The 19647-nt window shown below is 55.3% G+C and overlaps 4 protein-coding genes across 20 annotated transcripts in view; 2 read left to right on the forward strand and 2 right to left on the reverse strand.

The window, feature by feature from the left end:
• TESK2 (testis associated actin remodelling kinase 2) overlaps positions 1 to 5546 on the forward strand; it is a 146467-nt gene extending 140921 nt beyond the window's left edge. For all 4 annotated transcript variants that reach the window (XM_077845192.1, XM_077845195.1, XM_077845194.1 and 1 more), the window contains 6 exons: positions 1416 to 1498; positions 1702 to 1786; positions 2027 to 2110; positions 2294 to 2380; positions 3496 to 3613; positions 3871 to 5546. In XM_077845192.1, coding sequence (XP_077701318.1) covers positions 1416 to 1498; positions 1702 to 1786; positions 2027 to 2110; positions 2294 to 2380; positions 3496 to 3613; positions 3871 to 4595 — 1182 coding nt within the window. In that variant the 3' untranslated portion in view covers positions 4596 to 5546. The remainder of the gene's footprint in view (positions 1 to 1415; positions 1499 to 1701; positions 1787 to 2026; positions 2111 to 2293; positions 2381 to 3495; positions 3614 to 3870) is intronic.
• On the reverse strand, positions 5455 to 8938 carry TOE1 (target of EGR1, exonuclease). 3 transcript variants are annotated; one of them, XM_077845197.1, is made up of 8 exons: positions 8789 to 8938; positions 7941 to 8083; positions 7813 to 7853; positions 7585 to 7681; positions 7302 to 7460; positions 6803 to 7062; positions 6451 to 6610; positions 5455 to 6369 (listed from the first exon to the last, which is right to left on the reverse strand). In XM_077845197.1, the coding sequence occupies exons 1-8, from the start codon at positions 8838 to 8840 to the stop codon at positions 5749 to 5751; spliced, it is 1533 nt and encodes a 510-aa protein (XP_077701323.1). In that variant the 5' UTR covers positions 8841 to 8938; the 3' UTR covers positions 5455 to 5748. The 3 variants fall into 3 exon arrangements, with proteins under 3 accessions (XP_077701323.1, XP_077701324.1, XP_077701325.1); XM_077845198.1 differs by lacking the exon at positions 8789 to 8938 and adding an exon at positions 8238 to 8501; XM_077845199.1 differs by lacking the exon at positions 7941 to 8083 and having other exon boundaries at positions 7585 to 7853; positions 8789 to 8916.
• Positions 8939 to 9043: 105 nt separating this feature from the next.
• MUTYH (mutY DNA glycosylase) lies at positions 9044 to 17156 on the forward strand. 12 transcript variants are annotated; one of them, XM_077845188.1, is made up of 17 exons: positions 9044 to 9099; positions 12570 to 12647; positions 12762 to 12879; positions 13431 to 13579; positions 13668 to 13707; positions 13830 to 13903; positions 14039 to 14080; positions 14151 to 14222; positions 14302 to 14415; positions 14501 to 14598; positions 14677 to 14821; positions 14901 to 14964; positions 15138 to 15329; positions 15431 to 15567; positions 15622 to 15804; positions 15993 to 16034; positions 16757 to 17156. In XM_077845188.1, exons 3-17 carry the CDS (start codon positions 12768 to 12770, stop codon positions 16886 to 16888), a joined length of 1596 nt encoding a protein of 531 aa, XP_077701314.1. In that variant the 5' UTR covers positions 9044 to 9099; positions 12570 to 12647; positions 12762 to 12767; the 3' UTR covers positions 16889 to 17156. The 12 variants fall into 12 exon arrangements, with proteins under 12 accessions (XP_077701314.1, XP_077701308.1, XP_077701309.1 ...); XM_077845182.1 differs by having other exon boundaries at positions 9048 to 9402; XM_077845183.1 differs by having other exon boundaries at positions 9048 to 9387.
• HPDL (4-hydroxyphenylpyruvate dioxygenase like) lies at positions 9951 to 19349 on the reverse strand. The gene is made up of 2 exons (XM_077845200.1): positions 17794 to 19349; positions 9951 to 10123 (listed from the first exon to the last, which is right to left on the reverse strand). The coding sequence occupies exon 1, from the start codon at positions 19075 to 19077 to the stop codon at positions 17878 to 17880; it is 1200 nt and encodes a 399-aa protein (XP_077701326.1). The 5' UTR covers positions 19078 to 19349; the 3' UTR covers positions 9951 to 10123; positions 17794 to 17877.
• Positions 19350 to 19647: the final 298 nt, after the last annotated feature.

Genomic DNA, 19647 nt, shown 5'->3' on the forward strand with positions numbered 1-19647 from the left:
AAAACGGAGGAGGGGAGAAAAATAGGCGACAGATCTGAGGTGCCAGGGCCTCAGAAGCCTGTGCGCTACAGCCTGGGCTTTGGCTTTTTAATAGGCCAGCTGGCCTAGGGCCCTCCTAGCCTTCAGGAGGTCCAGGGGTGCTGAGCCCGCACGGCTTGGTGGGAGGGCCAAAGCCAGGACAAGCACAAGGGCAGCCCTGCTTGGAAGGCAGGGATGGTGCGTGTCTACCTGGGACCCAGGGGAAGATGAAACCACGGGCTCCTTCCAGCCCAGGGAGAGCATAGCATGATCATGTCGAGGCCAAAGGAAGGGAATGATTAGTACCTGAGGTGAAAGAAGCAGGAGATGACGTGGCATTGCCTTGGCAACTGCACGCCAAGTGTGGTGGGGAGGAGGGAGGGCAGGTTTTGGCCAGCCAGGGCTGGCTCAGAGATGTCCCTGAGCCAAGGATCCCTACTTTCTCCTGCGTCTGGAGGAAGGGGGTGGACGGAGGTGTAGGGCTATTTTGAACGCAGTTTGGGGAGAGCTGGTTGCTGCCTTGTGTTTATTTGCGTGTCATTTGGATTCATCCTTTCCCTGGGAACTGCAGCATTTGTTTCGGGCGCACATCCTGAGTCCCCCTCGTGAGTTGAGGGCTGTAAGGAGGGAAGGCCTGAACCGGAACTGGCTCTCTGCTAGACTGTGGGAAGAAGTGGCAGAGAGGAGGTTTTAACCCCTGGGGAGAGAGAGAGGGCGGAGAGAGCAGAGTGGAAAGCTCACTTACCTTAAAACACATAAAATCTTCTGAAGTGAAAAGGACAGCTGGGAGAACGTTCCAAAGGAAGGGAACAGTATAAGACAAAAGCTTGAGGGAGCTGTTCAGGCTCCAAGCTTGCCTACAAGTTTGGGTGGCGATGCGTGCATGGGACGGCAGGGGTGGGGTAGGTAGTTGGCTAGGGCCAAGTCATAGACTGTAACGGCAGAGAGGAAGCTGGCTGTGGTCCCGTGGGCAGTGAAGGGGCGAGGCAGGCCTGAGCGCTTCCTCTGCTTCAGGTCAGGCTGGCCTCTGGGTGTCTGCATTCTGAGGAGAGGACGGGAGGCGCTGGAGAGCCTGTCTCCCCCACTAGACTGTAAGCGCCAAGAGGACAAAGCTGTCTGTTCACGGAGGTACCTCTGGCACAGAGCCATGCTTAGGGTCATAGAAAGCCAAGATAGATAGTTGTTGAGGCACGAGTCTTCGGGCAGCCCCCCGAGATCCAGGCCTAGGCCATCTCACGTCGCTGACAGGGCCCCCAAGTCTGACCACTATGGTCAGCCTGAGAATGTGTTTCACCAAGGAGAGGCCAAGGTGCCCTATGGCAGGGAGGGGTGGTGGTAACCCTGTGGCGGGCTGGTCCCCCTTCTGAGCGCATTGTCTTCTTCTTTGGGACCCCTAGAACTGCCTGATAAAGAGGGATGAGAATGGTTACTCTGCAGTGGTAGCTGACTTTGGCCTGGCTGAGAAGATTCCTGACGTCAGGTGGGTAGCCCTCATAGGTACTGGGGTCACAGAAGGGACTGAAGTAAAGGGAAAACTCCAGCTTCCTGCCCAGAGGCCAGAACTTGGTCAGTGCTCAATCTCAGCTCCCTAAATCTGGTCAGTGTTAGTGCCTGTCCTTCAGGGAGAATTTCCAGTGGTAAGCTCATTTTCCATATAATCTCCCCTCTACCCCCACCCCACAGCATGGGGAATGAGAAACTGGCCGTGGTGGGCTCACCCTTTTGGATGGCACCTGAGGTTCTCCGAGATGAGCCCTACAATGAAAAGGTGAGTCTGGGGACCCGGGGGCCTGGTTCTTTTAGAATCTACTCTTAGCCTAGCATGTCCAGGATCACCCTATATGTTCTGGGTGAGGATCTATGACCTGCTAAGAGCAGAGCTGGTACTTGGCATCTTCCTAATAAGTGAACTGAATGAAACACAGAAGTAGGGCTCAGGCCTGGGCTGGTGGACTTGAGGGGCCTCTCACCCCAATGAGAAGGAAACTGAGGTCTCACTATCCACCAGGCCGACGTGTTCTCTTATGGTATCATCCTCTGTGAGATCATCGCCCGCATCCAGGCTGACCCAGACTATCTTCCCCGCACAGAGGTGAGCTGCAGGCAGAGGGGGCAGTGCCACTGGATGGGGCTGGTTTTGAAGCTATGGAACTGGGGTGGAGTTGCTGGAACTGTCTGTGTGGTTACTTCTTAGCCTCTCCCAAGCAGGCCAGTATGGGTTGGGGGGATTACGGACCAGTCTGCCATGTTCCCTCCCTCCATTGCGCATCCACAGAACTTCGGGCTAGACTATGACGCTTTCCAGCATATGGTGGGAGACTGTCCCCCGGACTTTCTGCAGCTCACCTTCAACTGCTGTAATGTGAGTGTCTCCCTCTCCTCCTCCCAGCTTTGGTCAGGGGCTGACAGAACCCTTTTCATCTGGCTAGGACTGCAGGGACAGGCTGCTAATTAATTAGCTTCAAGAGGAGCCTCATTTTCACTGATGAATGGCGGTGCCCACACCCCTTCTCCAGCCTGACAGACTGTCCGGAGCCCTGGACCAAGAAAAGGAAAACTGCTCTGTATTACACAGTCCTCAGCCTGCAGGGTAGACTCCCCGCCTCTTGGATACTGATAGAGCTCTGGTCAGATTTCAGTTGGACTTTGGGTCCAGCTGGTCTTAAGGCCCATGGGAAGAGCTTTTGTTAGCCTTCATTTTATACAGCTCTGGGGCTGGACCTACCTGTTACGACCAAGAGGTAGCTGGGCTTTGTCCAGGAAGCTCCCAGAAACGTGAGCAATGGAACACAAGCAGAGAACAAACCAGTGTAAGGGTACCCATTTGGATGGTTCTGTGCCCATCAAGGGTGTAAGACACATACAGAAAGGGTGCTGATGGGGAAGGGTATGAGACAATAGCATCTTCCCTGACCTCAGCTCTGGGAATCACCCTCACGATCTGGGACCTTCAGAAAAGATCTCTTAGCTGCGTATCTGAGTCTTAAAAGATGCCAGAAACGGGATCCCTGGGTGGCGCAGCGGTTTGGCGCCTGCCTTTGGCCCAGGGCGCGATCCTGGAGACCCGGGATCGAATCCCACATCGGGCTTCCGGTGCATGGAGCCTGCTTCTCCCTCTGCCTATGTCTCTGCCTCTCTTTCTCTCTCTGTGACTATCATAAATAAATAAAAATTAAAAAAAAAAAAAAAAGATGCCAGAAACAGACTCAAATGCCATCCTTGGGATGGAAGATAAAAGGGCAGGGCTAGGGATCCCTGGGTGGCGCAGCGGTTTGGCGCCTGCCTTTGGCCCAGGGTGCGATCCTGGAGACCCAGGATCGAATCCCACATCAGGATCCCGGTGCATGGAGCCTGCTTCTCCCTCTGCCTGTGTCTCTGCCTCTCTCTCTCTCTCTCTGTGACTATCATAAATAAATAAAAATTAAAAAAAAAAAAAAAAAAAAGGGCAGGGCTAATGGCTGGTGTGGATAACCACAGATGGACCCCAAACTGCGCCCAACCTTCGCGGAGATTGGGAAGACCCTGGAGGAAATTCTGAGCCATCTACAGGAAGATGAGCTGCAGACAGACAGGAAGCTGCAGCCCACAGCTAAGGGTAAGAAATCAGACCAGAGTGTTCCACCTGCCCCAAGGGAGGGAATGAGGATGTAGAACCTTCCTCTCTAGGGCTCACTGCAGGATCCCGTGTCCAGAAGAAGATGGGAAAAGTAGTGGACTTGGCATATTATGACTTGGCATATCGCCTCCCTTTAAGTTTGTTTTTTTCATTAGTGCAACACTTTGTGGCACAAGGTGCTGCTTCTGTTTGTTAGGACGACTACCGTAATCCTGATTTGACTGCTTGTTTCTCAGGACTCTTGGAGAAAGGACCTGGGGTGAAGCGACTGAGCACACTGGATGACAAAATACCTCCCAAGTCTCCACGCCCAAGACGTACTATCTGGTTATCCCGAAGCCAGTCTGACATCTTCTCCCGTAAGCCCTTGCGTACAGTGAATGTCTTGGACCCATACTACCGGCCACAACAAGGTGGTGCTGCCCATACCCCCAAAGTCAACCCTTTCAGTGCTCGCCAGGACCTCAAGGGTGGCAAGATCAAGTTTTTTGACCTGCCCAGCAAGTCGGTCATCTCCCTGGTATTTGACCTGGACGCACCAGGGCCGGGAACTCTGCCCGTGGCTGACTGGCAGGAGCCCCTGGCCCCACCTGCTCGTGGGTGGCGTTCTTTGCCCGGTTCACCAGAGTTCTTACATCAAGAGGCCTGTCCATTTGTGGGCCGAGAAGAATCACTATCTGATGGGCCCCCACCACGCCTCAATAGTCTCAAGTACAGAGTGAGAGAGATCCCACCATTCCGAGCATCTGCCCTACCAACTGCTCTAGCCCATGAAGCCATGGACTGCTCCAGTCCCCAGGAAGAAAATGGTTTCGGGCCCAGGCCCCGGGGTGCCAGTCCATGCCTTGCAGGTGCCTCTGAGGAAATGGAGGTAGAAGAAGAAAGGCCAAGAGGCTTGGCTCCAGTCCCCTTCTGTGTCTCAGGCATGGGCCTGAAAACCCAGGGAGAACACGATGGGTGAGGGGGGTTAGTCCCCAGCTCACCTCGGAGTGGACCTTCAGTTGAAGCCACAGGGCTCCCCTGGCACACAGCCTGGACTCTTCCCTGCGGCCTCAGAGCAGGCAGGCTAAGCTACGCCAGGCTCAATCTGGGGGCTCCAAGTGCCCAATGGCTGTGTGTGAGAGGGGAGGCAATGGTGGAAGGCGTTCCTAGTTAGGGCCAACAGCCGATATCAAGCTTCTGGAAGCTAGCAAGGAGCTCTGGCTCCCACTGGACTCCCAGTGCACCTCCCAGACAGGACCAGAGGACTCTTAGTTCTAGCTTGAGCTGGCAGGCAGCTAATACCCCAGGTTCTTCTCCCACCCCAGGTCTGTCTTTTGCCCTTTCCTGGGTCATATAAGCTTCTGGATGGGACCTTGGAGCTAATCAGGAAGCCATAAAGGGCATGGCTATTTCTCAGACCTGAAGACCGGGGAGCTTCTTGCCAGTATGTTTAAGACACTTGAATAATTGCTGTTTGCACTTACTGCACGGCCAGACCACAGCACTACATTTCTATGCAAGGGTGAGGCAGCGTGGTGGTCATGGCTCCTAGCTAACCTATTCAGAGATCTTTTCCAGTCAATTAATCTATTTTCATATTTATGAAGGAGTCTTAATGTTCTGCCCCATAAGACTTTCAGCCTTGTGGTTGGGAGTGGGGCTGGTTTTGTAGGCCTCAGGGTCTGCTCTATGTACTTGTCAACATGTGATACACCCAGTTGGTTAAACGGTTTATCCGTGGACTGATTTTCTTCCCCTCTTGCTGTGGCTGGAGCTACGGGAACAGTCTGTCCTTACAGAGCCGCAATAAGAAATAACCAAAGATGAAGCTGGTCAAATATTTTCGTAACTTGTTTCTGTTGATTTTTTGGTAATACTTTTTCCTAAGACACTTTCAGATTTAAAAATAAATAAAGTCTGTGTTACAGGTGCTGGCCAGCCTCCTTGTGTATACCCTGGTTCCTCAGCCTCTAGGGGAATGGGAAGGTCCACAAGTGGTGCAGCAGTGTCTCTGCCAGGACTGCCCCGCTCTGTGGAAGGTGGGAGTAGGACATTCACAGCCTAGAGGGACCCAGACACCTCTGTTCCACTCAGTTCTCCTCCCAGGCCTTGAGTCCTAGGCAGAAGCTAGGTCAGCTGCTGCCCCAAGCCAGCTTCATCTTCTGGTTGTGGGCTTTGGAGGAACGGGAAAACTGGCTCTTGGCCACCGTGAGGGGGACAGCTTTGCCACTCAGGTACACCTTATTGTGGCATTCAGGTAGCCAGGGTCCAGAGCTACAGGGCTGGGGTCCCTGGCTCACTCCCACATAGGCCATCACGTAACCTGTCATAAAGGCATCAAAACCTGCCCGATGCAATCCGTCCCCAGGCACTGGGTGAGGATTGGCTTGACTCTCTGGTGCTTCTGAGGTAGCCGTATCAGCTGTTTCCAGCCCTGCAGCTCTAATGCCCATCTCCAAGTCATTTTTGTGCCCTTGCTCCAAGCCAGGCTGGCTCCTACTCTCATCCTCAGCCACCTCCTGCTCAATTTCTTCAGCCTTGAGGCCATCCCCACAGACCTGCTTCACGGGAGGACCATCCTCATTCTCCTCAGAGGTCTGTTTCCCGGGCAGGCCCAACAAAGCCCTCCGCCTTTTTTCCCTACGTCGCCGCCGTCGCCGCTTGTCCTCCACCACAGCCTCATCAGTATCAATGATGAGGTCAATATCATGGGACCGAGGACACTGTGGTCCCAGGGGACACCAACCATAGGCCTAGAGGCAGGAAAGAGGCTGAGAGAGGGGTTCCAGGCATCAGAACATTCCCTCCCCCAAGAAATGGGTGGGTGCTCTCACCGAAAAGTTGTCACAGACACTGGTGGAATGAGGACGGTGGGTTGCAGGGGGCATGCAGCAGCGGTAGTCAATGTGAGCCCTCATGCTAGGAGGATAGCTACAGAACTCCAGGCTGAGGTGTGGGCTGCCGGCTGCCCGCTGCTTCCCGTTTTCCCGCTCACTGAAATAGCGGAAGAAGGTATTGGTCCACTAGCATATAAACTCCATAAGGGTTTTGGTCAGTTTTGCTCACTGCTGAATCCTCAGCACCTAAAACAGTGCCTGGCACGCAGTAGGCACTCAGTAAATACCTTAGGTCCATAAAGCAGGCTTGTCCCAGCCCCCGCCCCCACCCCCTCAACCAGTTCCTCACCATTTCCGGAAAGCATACTCTAGATAGGAGGCCACGAAGCGCGCATGAAACTCAGCAGCATATTTGGTGTCATAAATGCCAGCTGGGAACATTTCACACAGGTCAGCAGTGAAGGTTCCCAAGCTCTCGGGCAGGTGTGCGTAAAAGTTCTGGTACAGGAACACCAAGTCTATGAGGCCGTTGTGCAGCACCAGGGGCCGGCGGGCCCGGATCAGCTCCAGGAACAGCGTCCTGACTGACTGGCTCTGGCTCTCATTGCCCTGGGTGGAAGGAAAGGGGTCAGCGGAAGGGCAGTCCTGGGGGGGCCTCTTCTCGGGGCCCTTCTCCCTGGCTCCCCTACCTGGAAAGCTCTCCCTCCCTGCTCTACCCAGGGCCGGTCTCCCATGGGTCACGCTGGTTTCCCCAGCCCCCTAGGGACTTCCCATACTTCGCAGGCGCCCGGCCTAGGGCAAGAGGGGGTGAAGTCACAGAAGGGGCAGGCTCAAGGCTGGAGACCTACCTTGTCATTGCCCTTGTGGTAAGGGATCCCCTGAGCGTACTGGCGGTTGAAGTTGAAGCCATGCTGTACTAAGAACTGCACAGACTTTGGCTCTATCACATACTCCTCCATGCACAGCAGGGTCAAATTGAACACCTGAGCCAGGTAGGAGTGTTCGCCCTGAGAGAAAAAGGATCCGCTACCTCAGGATTTGGGATAAAAACACCCCTAGCCTGACGCTCCCCAGGACCTCAACCCTCCTCCCCTCAGCCACAGCAGGGACAGGAACGAGAGCAGCCTGTACCTTGTCTGGCTGCTGCTTGAAGCAGGCGAGGCCCAGGGAGAGAACAGAACGGGTTCTGGCAGCATGACACACGGACTTGTAACGTTCCTCGATGCACCTTGGGGTTGGGTTTAGGGGTGGCTGTGGCTGGAAGTCAGCCCTCAAACCCCCCAGGCCTGGGACCGCTACTCCAGGGACGAGGTCTGCCCCTCCTGCCAAGGCTGGCACTAAGGTCAGGCGTATACTTACTGGTTCAGCAAACTCTTCCTGTCCCCAAGCCCACTCAGTTCCTATGAGCACGTGAAGGGAGAGTCTGCGTTAGGTTCCTGGCGCCAGCCCTTTCCCAACTACCCGCTGTCCCCATCCCCACCCCTCACCGTGTCCACGGCCACAAAGCTAGCGGTCTTTAGGGCCAGCAGGAGCGATGGCCACATCTCCTTGAAGTTGTCACTCTGCACATCCACCACGGGGACCTGGACTACTGGCTCCTCCCCAGACTTGGTGCTCTTGCCCACACCACCTGAGGGCAAGGAGAGCGACGGGTGTGGAGGCTCAGGAGGGGCCCGGGGGAACAGACACCAAGCAGGCCATGGCCGGGACTGGGACGCTCGGGGGGAGTTTCGCTGAGGCCAGAGATGGCAACTCTGCCCTCCGAGCCTTTGTGTCCCACAGACCTCGGAATGAGCCGTGCACTGAATCTGGGGAGACAGAGGGCGCCTGCATCTTCCCGAGGCTTATGTGAAGCTTTGGGAAGAGGACTTCTCCCCTCAGCCTCACAATCTTTAGAAGAGGAAGGCCGGACTAGACGATCCGTGAGGTGGTTTTCCCACATCCCGCGGAAAACCTTTCGCAGGGCTTGAGGAGTGCGACTCTAACACCCCACACAGCTCCACAGTACTGTTCCCACAGCGCCCCAGTTCCTCGCACCCAGGCTCCCAATTCGTCCCACTGGCTCCGGCCCCCGACCCCCACCCACTCCACTTAACACAACCGCGGGCTCTATAGACTACACCTCCCGACACGCCCCTGCCGGCCCGGCTCCGCTCCCACCACGCCAGGCTTTCGCCGCGGAGGCGCGGTGGCCACCGGGAATTGTAGTCTCCTCGTGGCTGGTTCAGAAGGAACGCGCTAGACCCTCTGAACGTGGAGGTCGGTTTCTAGAGCCAAGAGCCCGAGGCCTTCCCTTCTCCGGGCGCACGGGGGCTTAAGGCGGGAAGCCACTCACCGTCAGGGACTGCTGGGGCCGAGGCCGCAGCACCGTCGCCGTCGGCGGCCATGACACGGCGCGCCGCTCGCCGAGCAGCCGGGGGTACGCGGCACTTCCGCCTCCGCTCTCCGCGCGGCTCCCGCGCTCTGGCAGGGACTGGGCGGGGCCTCGCCCTCGGACGCTCGGACTTCCGCTCGCACCTCCCGGGGCGGTGCGGAGGAGGCGGGGCGGCGCGCGCCGGGGCCTATCGGCGGGGGCCACGTCCCACGTCCCCCCGGTGCACGTCCCCCGGGGTGCGGCGGCGCGGCGCGCGGGAAACCGAGCGGGAGGTAATTCCCGGCGAGAGCTTGGGCGACCTCTCCGCTCCGGGGTCCTCCGCGTGGCCGGGGTTGGGGGCCCCAGACCCCTGGGGCGGTGAGGCCGCGCGGCCCGGCCCGGGGGCGTAGGATCCACTGGGAGGATGCGACCTCACCTCCAGGAAGTGAGAAGGGGAGGACTCGGGCTGCCAGAGGGGCAGAACCCCCGACCGGCAGGGACGCCTTGGTAATCCCGGCGGCTGATAACCGGGACTTGAATTAATGCTCCGGCAAGTGGGGACGGCGAGGAGGGGACAAATTGTAAGCCCGGAGGAGGTGATCGCTCTTGACTCCTGGTACCGTGGGAGACTTGTCCATACCGGACGCCGTTCTTTGTCAGGGGTTCCAGCTCCCATCCTCTCCACCCACCAAGGAGCCTCAACCCCTTATCCTTGGCTATTCACTGTTCGTAGCTGCATCTTCAGCCTTTCTCTCCACGGAGTCTTTTTTCATCATTTTCCCAAATTGTTCGGGTTTCTCCCATTTTATTTATTTATTTATGATAGAGAGAGAGAGAGGCAGAGACATAGGCAGAGGGAGAGGGAGAAGCAGGCTGACGTGGGATTTGATCCCGGGTCTCCAGGATCGCGCCCTGGGCCAAAGGTAAGGCGCTAAACCGCTGCGCCACCCAGGCGTCCCAAGGGTTTCTCCCATTTTAAAGAAGGAAAACCTCTTACTATCTCTTATCTGGTTAATTAACTTAACAGTGCTTGTTGTATCCAACTTACCTGGCCCAGTGCTCAGCTCTGGGGACTCTACTGTCAGCTTATGGAGTTTTTTTTTTTTTTTTTTTTTTATTTATGATAGTCACAGAGAGAGAGAGAGAGAGGCAGAGACACAGGCAGAGGGAGAAGCAGGCTCCATGCAGGGAGCCCGACATGGGATTCGATCCCGGGTCTCCAGGATCGCGCCCTGGGCCAAAGGCAGGCGCCAAACCGCTGCGCCACCCAGGGATCCCAGTTTATGGAGTTTTGTAGCCAAGTCGGGGAAGTGGATACTGATCAAAGAAACAAAATAAAAAAAAAAAAAAAAAAAGAAAGAAACAAAATGTGAAATTATAATTAGTATAAGAGGAAGAATGGAGAATTACACAAGAGGGTAAGATTTGGGGAGGGGGTGCAAGAATGAGTAACTGTTAGACGAAGCACAGAGTACGAGCTGTCCAAATAGAGGGAACGGATTGGGTGACGTCAAGGTGGGTAGACATGTGAGGGATTGACGCAACTATTTAGGCAAATACGGCTGGAGCACAGTGAGTGAGGGGATGAGGCAGGTGGGGATCTTTGGAGCCTACACAACTATATTAAGAGGACTGGGTTCTCAGAGCAATGGATGTGATAGCCAAGGTCCTCCAGTGGCTCACAATGCACTTAGTGATCCTGTGCGCCCTACTTTCTTTACTTCTGACCTCATCTACTACTCCTCCTTCTTTGGTCCATTTGAACCACACTGGCTTCCTTATTATTCTGCAAACACACCAGGCACTTTCCTTAGGGCTATTGCACTAGCTCTTCTTTAGGATGCCTTTGGCTAACTCCTTCAGTTGCCTTAAATCATTGATCAGGTATCACTTTAATAAGGCCCACCTTGACCATGTGGTTTTATTTTTTATTTATTTTATTAAAAAAAGTATATTTTTTATGAGAGACAGCCTTATGTGGGACTCGATCCCGGGTCTCCAGGATCATGCCCTGAGCCAAAGACAGACGCTCAACCACTGAGCCACCCAGGCGTCCCAACCATGTGCTTTTAAATTGCAACATTCTGGGGCGTCTGGATGGCTCAGTTGGTTAAGCATCTGCCTTTGGCTCAGGTCCTGATCCTTGGGTCCTGAGATTGAGTCCTCCGGTGGGCTCCGTGCTCAGCAGGGAGTCTGCTTCTCCTCTCCCCACCTCCGCCCCACCCCCCCACTCATGCTCTCTTGCTCTCTCTCTCTAATAAATAAATAAAAAATCTTTTAAAAAAATAAATTTGCAACATTCCACCATTACCGCTCCTTTTCCCCTTAACCCATCCTACATTTCCTCTTTATGCTAGTACGTATCACTCAATATCCTGTATAATTTGCTTACTATTGTTTGCCGCCTCCCCCCCCCCCCCAAGACTATAAGCTCTACAAGAACAGGAACCTCTGGTGTATTATTTACTGAAGTATTCCAAGTGTTTAAAACTGCTCGGCACATAGGCACTACATAAAAATTTACTCAGTGGGGCAGCCCGGTGGCTCAGCGGTTTAGAGCCGCCTTTGGCCCAGGGCGTGATCCTGGAGACCTGGGATCTAGTCCCACGTTGGGCTACCTGCATGGAGCCTGCTTCTTACTCTGCCTGTGTCTCTGCCTCTCTGTGTGTCTCATGAATAAATAAATAAAATCTTTAAAAAAAAAATTTACTCAGTGAATTAGTGGGAAGCTATTGAAGGTTTTAAGTAAGAAAGTAACATGATCATGTCTTAAAAGGCTGCTTTACTCTGGAGAATGGATTGTAGAATGAATTATGGTGTTAGTTTGGTGAAGGAAGTTTGGCTGTGAAGAAGAGAGTGGGTTTTGTAAAAAGGATTGAGGAGCAAGACCTTGAGCTCAGTCAAGTTAGGAGAGACCATTCTTTCATATAATGAGGAGAAGGAGAATGCAGGTAAGTGCAGTGTAAATTTGTACATTTATTTTTTTTTCTCTGAAGGAGGAGGCAAGCTCTTGATGAAAATGGGGTGCTGAAGTCAAGTTTGAAGGAAAGTTTGAACCAGGGGCTCGGTAGGGACTGTAGTGTGGCACAGCACAGGAGTGCAGTCTCTGGAGGCAGACCTTTGGGTTTGGGTGGACAAGTTGCTTAATCTCTACAAGCCTGAATTTCCTCATAATTAAAATAGAGGTAATATTAGCATATACTTAACGGAGTTGTCTGGAGGTTGAGTGAGAATTTGGTAAAACTCTTAGCATCATAGGGTCTGGCATGTAGTAAGCCCTCACTGGCTGTTAGCTCTGTTCGAGAAAAGGGCACCAAAAGAACAGTGAGGGAACAGTGAAGATCAATCAGATACATTTCTCATTACCAGTGGGCAGCCAGCTTTGGTTTACTAGATCAAGAAAAGATTAGAAAAAAAAAAAAGATTAGGAATAAAAATAGCACATCTCCTTCCACCACCACCCCAACTTGCCATCTGCTCTCAGGCAAATCTTTTCCCATCTTTGACCCTTGGAAACCTTTCTGTAGAATGGAAGTTTGGATGCATGATGGTTCAAGGCTGTTTCATTGCAAATATGCTACATCTCTAAGCAGATAAACTTCCTACCTGCCCTATGCTTCTGGACACACCTAATAAACCCCTCTCCACACATACAGTCACAGTGAGCATCTGAGACACACAGGTGCTCCCACACAGGACCCAGCCCAGCCCTGGCCTCTTATCTTGTGTCTCCAAGATTATGCTAATATTGGTCCCTCTGAAGTCATTTGCAGAAACTCAGCCCGAATGGTCCTACCTCAGTGTGCAGCCGGCCAAGAGCAAACTCCTGAGCCTCTGGAGAGTGAGTAAAGCTAGCCACCCTATAATGAATGTTATAGAGAGGGAGGTGGCTGTACCCACTGTGGGGCCCTAAGATTCAGCCTCATTGTGACTACTTTGGGCCTTTCTCTTCTAGGCCATCATGAAGAAGCCACAAGCAGCTGTGAGAAGTCGTCTTAGGAAGCAGGCATCCAGGCAGGGAAGGGAGAAGCGTGTCCTCAGCAGCAGCCAGGTCAAGCCTTCTACTGCTGCAGGTGAGGAGCTTGGTCCTAGTCAAAAATGAAGGTGCTGGTTTCATTGGCCATGAGGGGAGGGAGATTCAGGCTGGGAAGGAAGCATGGTATGTGTCAGGGCCTGAAGGGACTAATTAAGGATCTAATTCTGACTTTGCTCTATAACTTTGGGATAATTGCTCTGAATGGCTGCTTTCCTACCAGTGAAATGGAGCAATTGTTTGTGCATTTCCTTCCTCATGTGGCTTTCATGGGATCAAATAAGTTTATGAGCCTGAATATGTTTTTAAGTGGAAAAGCCCTGCACAGGTATACATTATGCTTAGCTGAAACTGTTGGGCTTTCATAGTGACCCAGAGGCAAAGGAGGCAGCAGAACCACCCTGGGAAAGTTCAGACCAGAAATCTGGTATGGTAACACACCACTGGAGAATTCTGGTCTGACTCCAAGTCCAAAGCTTAAGCAAGGGGTTGGGGCTGGGGAAAGCCCTCAGTGGGAGAGCAGGCCGCAGTGCCCCGGGCAGTTGGTACAGCCTGTGCAGGGGCAATGCCTGAGTCTCCTGAGGCCCCCAGCAGGCTTGGCCAAGCGGCAGGAGGCGGCATGGCAGGCCTCTGTCTCCTCATACCATCTGTTCAGAGACACAGCCGAGGTCATGGCCTTTCGGGAGAACCTACTGAACTGGTACGACCGAGAGAAGCGGGACCTGCCCTGGAGAAGGCTGGTAAGCAGGCGACAGACAGGACAGTGGGGTGGGAGGTCGGTGCCCAGCTCTCTCCATCCTAACTCTTCATCTGGGATTGCGTTGGCAGGCAGAGGGTGAGGTGGATCTGGACAGGCGGGCGTATGCTGGTGAGTGCATCTCTTGGGAGTGAGGCTGCTTTGCCCAGATGCCCACTGGTCTGGGGCCCAGGGGCTGTGTGCTGAGAGCAGGGATGCTCAGCAGCGCCCTCATGCCAACCCCTCTCCCCCAGTGTGGGTCTCAGAGGTCATGCTGCAGCAGACCCAGGTCGCAACGGTGATCGACTATTACACTCGATGGATGCAGGTGACTTTAGGGAAGGAAGGGGAGGTCATGAGCCAGACCCCAGAGAGAGCCTAGCCTTTGGGGTGGGGTAAAAAAGGCTTCCTTTACCTCCCTCAACCTTGGTCTTACTTCTTTTTGATCACCTTGGAGCTGTAGAAGTGGCCAACGCTGCAGGACCTAGCCGGTGCTTCCCTGGAGGTAAGAGCCCGGGGTAGGGGGAATGGGACAATGGGGGACTGACCACTGATCCCTCTGATCTCACCCACAGGAGGTGAACCAGCTTTGGGCTGGCCTGGGTTACTACTCTCGAGGCCGGCGGCTGCAGCAAGGAGCTCGGAAGGTAAGGGAGTCACAAGGCAAGGGGGTGAGCCCCAGGGCCTCAGTTGTCTCATAACCTGGAGCCTTCCCACCCCAACCAGGTGGTAGAGGAGCTAGGGGGCCATGTGCCACATACAGCAGAAACCCTGCAGCGGCTCCTGCCTGGCGTGGGGCGGTACACAGCAGGAGCCATTGCCTCCATTGCCTTTGGACAGGTGAGCCCATAGCCCACCCCCACATTGTGTGTGCCCACCCCCCTTCCTCCCAGACCAGGCTGACTCCTGGGTTCCTCTATGCCAGGCAACCGGTGTGGTAGATGGGAACGTAATACGGGTGCTATGCCGTGTCCGAGCCATTGGTGCTGATTCCAGCAGCACCCTTGTCTCCCAGCATCTCTGGTAGGATATGGGGGTCATGGGGAGACTGGGAAGGGTGTCTCCAAAGGGTCTTTGGTTCACAGCAGTGTTTCCTTATAGGGGTTTAGCCCAGCAGCTGGTAGACCCAGCCCGGCCCGGGGATTTTAACCAGGCAGCCATGGAGCTGGGGGCCCTAGTGTGCACCCCACAGCACCCGCACTGCAGCCAGTGCCCTGTGCGGAGCCTGTGCCGGGCATACCAGAAGGTGAGCCATCTGGGGAAGGGGCAGGCAGGGCTCCTAGAGGGCGACCCCTACCCCATGACATCTGCCTTATGCCTCTTAGGTGGAACGGGGAAAGCTCTTAGCCTCCCAGAGCCTGCCAGGCAGCCCCGACGTGGAGGAGTGTGGTAAGTGCCAGTCCCAGCCTGTACTGCGCCGTCCAGGAGCTGCTGCTGGAAGCCTCGTTCCAGTTTATCCTGGCAACCTGAATAAGATTCTGCAGAGCCGGGCCATGGCCTCTCTCTGGGTTTGGCACCTAAGCTCACCTGCCTGAGTGGCGCTTGCGGATCTCTCTTCCCAGCTTCCAGCACCGAACTGTGCCAGCTGTGCGCGCATCCCACAGAGCCCTGGGACCAGACCCTGGGAGTGACCAACTTTCCCAGGAAGGCCAGCCGCAAGCCCCCCAGGGAGGAGTGCTCTGCCATTTGTGTTCTAGAGCAGCCCAGGGCCCTTGGGGGTCCTCAAATTCTGCTGGTGCAGAGGCCCAGTTCAGGTACCTAGATCCTTGGAGTGAGGGCGGTGGCCTGAACTATAAGGGAGAAATGGAGGAGTCAGCAGCTAAATTCTGACCACCATGTCTGTGCTTTCCCTCAGGTTTGCTGGCAGGACTGTGGGAGTTCCCATCAGTGACCGCAGAGGCCTCAGGGCGATGTCAGCGTGAGGCCCTGCTGCAGGAACTGCAGAGTTGGGCTGGGCCCCTCCCAGCCTCCCACCTCCAACACCTTGGGCAGGTGAGTGAGCAGTGGGAGGGACAGGAGTGATGGCTTGTGTGGGCACATCCATAGGCCTGTTTCAGCCCCTTGACCTTCCTCCAGGTGGTCCACACCTTCTCTCACATCAAGCTGACATATCAAGTATACGGTCTGGCTCTGGAAGGACAGACCCCGGTGACCATTGTACCACCTGGCGCACGCTGGCTGACCCGGGAGGAGTTTCACACTGCAGCTATCTCCACCGCTATGAAAAAGGCACTATTTGTGTTGTCTTTGTTGTACTTTTTGGTGTTTCTTGTCTATTCTATGTGAACCTGTTACCATGTAAACAGGGAGGAAAAAAAAAGCATGTTTTAAACAGACGTATAGGGCCATGAAGTTGAGGAGAGACCTCTTTGGGGGGAAAGGTGCCAGCCCTGCACTCTCCCTCTTTCCTTGCCTAGGTGTTCCGTGTGTACGAGGGCCAACAGCCAGGGATCTGCAAGGTGAGTCTCTTGGCCCTCACCCAGCCTTCTTTCCCCAGGCCCAAATCCTTGGGTTTTCAGTGAGTTAAATGGTACATGTTTGGGTGAACATTATCCACTCCAGACTTCACCATGGGGAGAGGAATAGTTCTTCCTTGGAGACTTTATAGCCTGGAGTCCAGGGTGGAGAGGGAATAAGAACAAATGATGGAGACAACAGGTCACAGGTGTGTGAAATGCTTATAGTAGGTTTTGTGGTTTATGAGGTGGAGAGCTTTCAGTTCTGTCTGGGAGGCAAGGATCAGAAAAGGCTGCTTAGAAGCAGCAGCTGGTAGGTAATCTCAGTCTAAGAAATGAATCATTGTCTCCAGGTTTGGGAGGGGAATTAGCAATAAGAATGTTCACACTGGGCCCAAGAGTAGTGTGAGCAAAGGTTGCATAATCCAGTTGCAGTGTGCAAGGAGCTGTAAATATTTGATGGGCAGGGCCCGCACAGACCAGGTAGGGCTATGAACACCAGGCTAGTAAAGCATTTTTAGTGGAGAGAGGAGTCAGATTTGTATGTTAGTTAATTACCTTGGGCTGCCATTTAGAGTTGATCAAAGAGATAGATACTACAGATAGATTAGAAGCTTTACAACATTCAGGCTAGAACGGGAGCTGTATTAGTGTAGTGGAGAGGGAGCTGAAGGAGAGGACTCCCTGCTGCCCCCTAAGTGCCTCCTTCCTTTGGCTTCGCACAGGGTTCCAAGAGATCCCAAGTGTCTACTCCATCCAGCCGGAAAAAGCCCAGCCCTGGCCAGCAACTCCTGGATAGTTTCTTTCGGCCTCTCATCCCTACGGATTCATCCAACCTCAACAGTATGGCCCAGTGACATCTCTAGAAGCCCCCATTTCCTTAGAATCCTGGGTTTTGGTTTTGTTTTGTTTCTAATTTTATTTGACAGAGAGAGCATAAGCAAGAGGAGCAGCAGATGGAGAGGGAGAAGCAGGCTCTCTGCTGAGTAGGGAGCCCGATGCAGAGCTCAATCACAGGACCCTGGGATCATGACCTGAGCCGAAGGCAGATAGATGCCTAACCAAATGAGCCACCCAGCAGCCCTTGAGTCCCGTTTTTTAATAAAGCGCTTATTTTTATAGTCATTTTGGAGATTTTTCACCCTCTCCCTAGCCTTCTCATTCTTCTCTGGGGGACCTAGAAAGTGGCAGAGTCCTGCTTGGTGCTGACTTCCATTGCCGAGGGCTCCCAGCCAGCCCTGGGCCAATGGAGGTAGGAGTTCTGTCCAGAGTGATCTGTCTTCCTCCAGCCCCTAGGTGAGAGGGAGAGAGCAGCTGCAGGGGGCCCCTGCCAGTGGCTGACACCCAACACCCTTGGTCTACGTCTCTGGTCAGCTGATTTGCTCCAGTCAAATGGTATTGTCCTACAGCAGGTGGTTGGGCTCAGCCCTGACCCAGTCCCTCCCCACCTGTAGAGGCTGCTCCCTAGGAAGAAGGGAAACGAGAGGATTTGTTCTGTCTTAAATTCCTACCTCAAATACTAAATTTACTTCTGTATTGTTTCATACGTAGTGCAACAATACAGCAAATCAAGGGGTTAATAATCATAAAATTGGGGGTAGGGTACAGGGAAATGGGATCAGAGAAGGTCACAAAGATGGTTCAAAAGTATTGGTAAGTTCTATTTCCTAATTCTGTAATTCCTTTATTATTCTTTATATCTTGCATATATATTAGTAATAGACTAATAAGAATATTTCATAGTTAAAAAAAAAAATCCCACCTCTTTGGACCCTAGTGAGAGCTTCACATTCTGTAAGGTACGGAAGAAATGGCGGCCACACCTGGCCTGTAGGGACAAAGCCCTTCACTCCAAGCCTTTGCAGGTGTTTCTTAGTTCCAGCCGGCCCTGTGCTCCAGGACAGGAGGCTGAACCCAGCCCCCACCTTCTGGCTTCCTGGTCCCTGGCGGCTTGCTCCTCCTGCACAGACTGCCACAGGGCACGGATGTTGCCCTGGCCAAAGCCTGTGGCCCCCTGCCTCTGAATTAGCTCCAGAAAGAAAGTGTCCTCTGGAAAGAGAGACTTGGTGAAGACCTGAAGCAGAAACTTGCCATCCTCGCCATCCAACAGGATCCCCCATCGGGCCAGCAGGCTAGGCTCATGCCCTGCAGCTAGGATCTGCCGTTCCTTGCCGGGCTGTTGGTAGTACGCCTCAGGAGGCGCCAGGAGCTGGCCCCCAGCCACTGCTACCCCCTCAGTGGCTTCTACGATGTTGGGCGTGTACAGCCCCACGTGCTGCAGCCCTGGTCCCCTGTGCCGGGCCAGGAACTGCTCCACCTGGTCCTGTCCACTAGAAGCCCCCGGTAGGGTCTCCGCCAGCACGAGGGTGGGGACAGCACTGCCCGGTGGGCTCTGCAGGGCCGTGAGCTTCAGTCCCCCTCGCCCAGATCCTGCTGTCACCTCGAGGCCCACCTCGGGATCCTCACCTGGACTCAGCGGCAGGTGGCGGAAGCCTAGACAGTGGCGGAACCAGCGCATCAGTGTGGGGGAGCTGCCAGGGGTGCAGGCCAGGGTCAGGTGGTCCACGTGGCTGACCCAGCCCGGGCCGGCTGCAGAGGGCACGGACTGGAATCCTGGCAGGAAAGGCCCTCGGAAGCCGGCACGCTCCACGAGTGTCAGGCTGAGGTTGCCGGCGGGCGAGCTGGCCACGGCGTAGGTGGCTGTGCCCTGCGCATCCTTCACGCTGACCGGGGGCACCGGCACGCTGCAGCCCCGCGCGACCAACGCCCGGGCGGCGGCGCCCGCATCCGCCACGTCGAAGCACAGGTTGGTGGCGCTGGGCACCTCATGACGCGGGTCCAGGCCGTACAGCGGCTGCCGCGGCCCTGCCCCCTCGTTCACCAAGAAGACCGCGTCGCCGCTGCGCAGGGCCAGCTGCCGCCAGCCTTCTGCTTCCCGCACCGCCAGGGGCTGGAACCCGAAGAGCCGCCGCAGGTCGCGGGCGAGGCGCTGCCCCGCGGGCACGTGGAAGGCAACGTGGCACAGGCGACGGGCGTGCGCGGCCATGGCGGCCGGGATGGTGACCCTGGCTTGGCCTTCCCCCGGGGCCGCTCACCTGTGTTCAGGACTCGCGGACTCTCCGTCCGGCTTTGTCGTCGGGAGCCTGTGGAGTCCAGTTTAGCCCACAGAGCGCGTCCCTCGCTCTTTTCCGAGAAGTCAAGGACGCAGCCCTGAGGGGCCCCAGGTTCTCCCGGGGACGCCGTCCCGCCCCGCGAGCTGCGCTGGGGCCATGCGGGCCGCTGGCGGGCGCTGCAAACCACGTGGAGCCGGGCGGGGGCGGAGCCGGGCGGGGGCGGAGCCGGGCGGGGGCGGAGCCTGGATGGACGGAGCCTGGGGGCGGTGCCAGCGCCGCGGCACAGCCCCTCCCACCCAGGTCCCGGCGCCCGGGCTGCGGCGAGGGCACAGAGCTGCCCTTTCCCGGAGCCTCTGGCTGGGCCACGCCCGAGGGCACTGGGCCGCCCTTCTCCTCCCACCCCGGGGAGCTCACAGTAGCTGCCTTCACGCGGTGCCAGGCGCCGGGCTTTCTCTCACCCCCCTAACCTTAGAGCCGAGGGAGGCAACCCCAGCTGGGGGAGG

Source organism: Canis aureus, chromosome 13 (genome assembly GCF_053574225.1).
Source record: "Canis aureus isolate CA01 chromosome 13, VMU_Caureus_v.1.0, whole genome shotgun sequence".
Classification (NCBI taxonomy): Eukaryota; Metazoa; Chordata; class Mammalia; order Carnivora; family Canidae; genus Canis; species Canis aureus.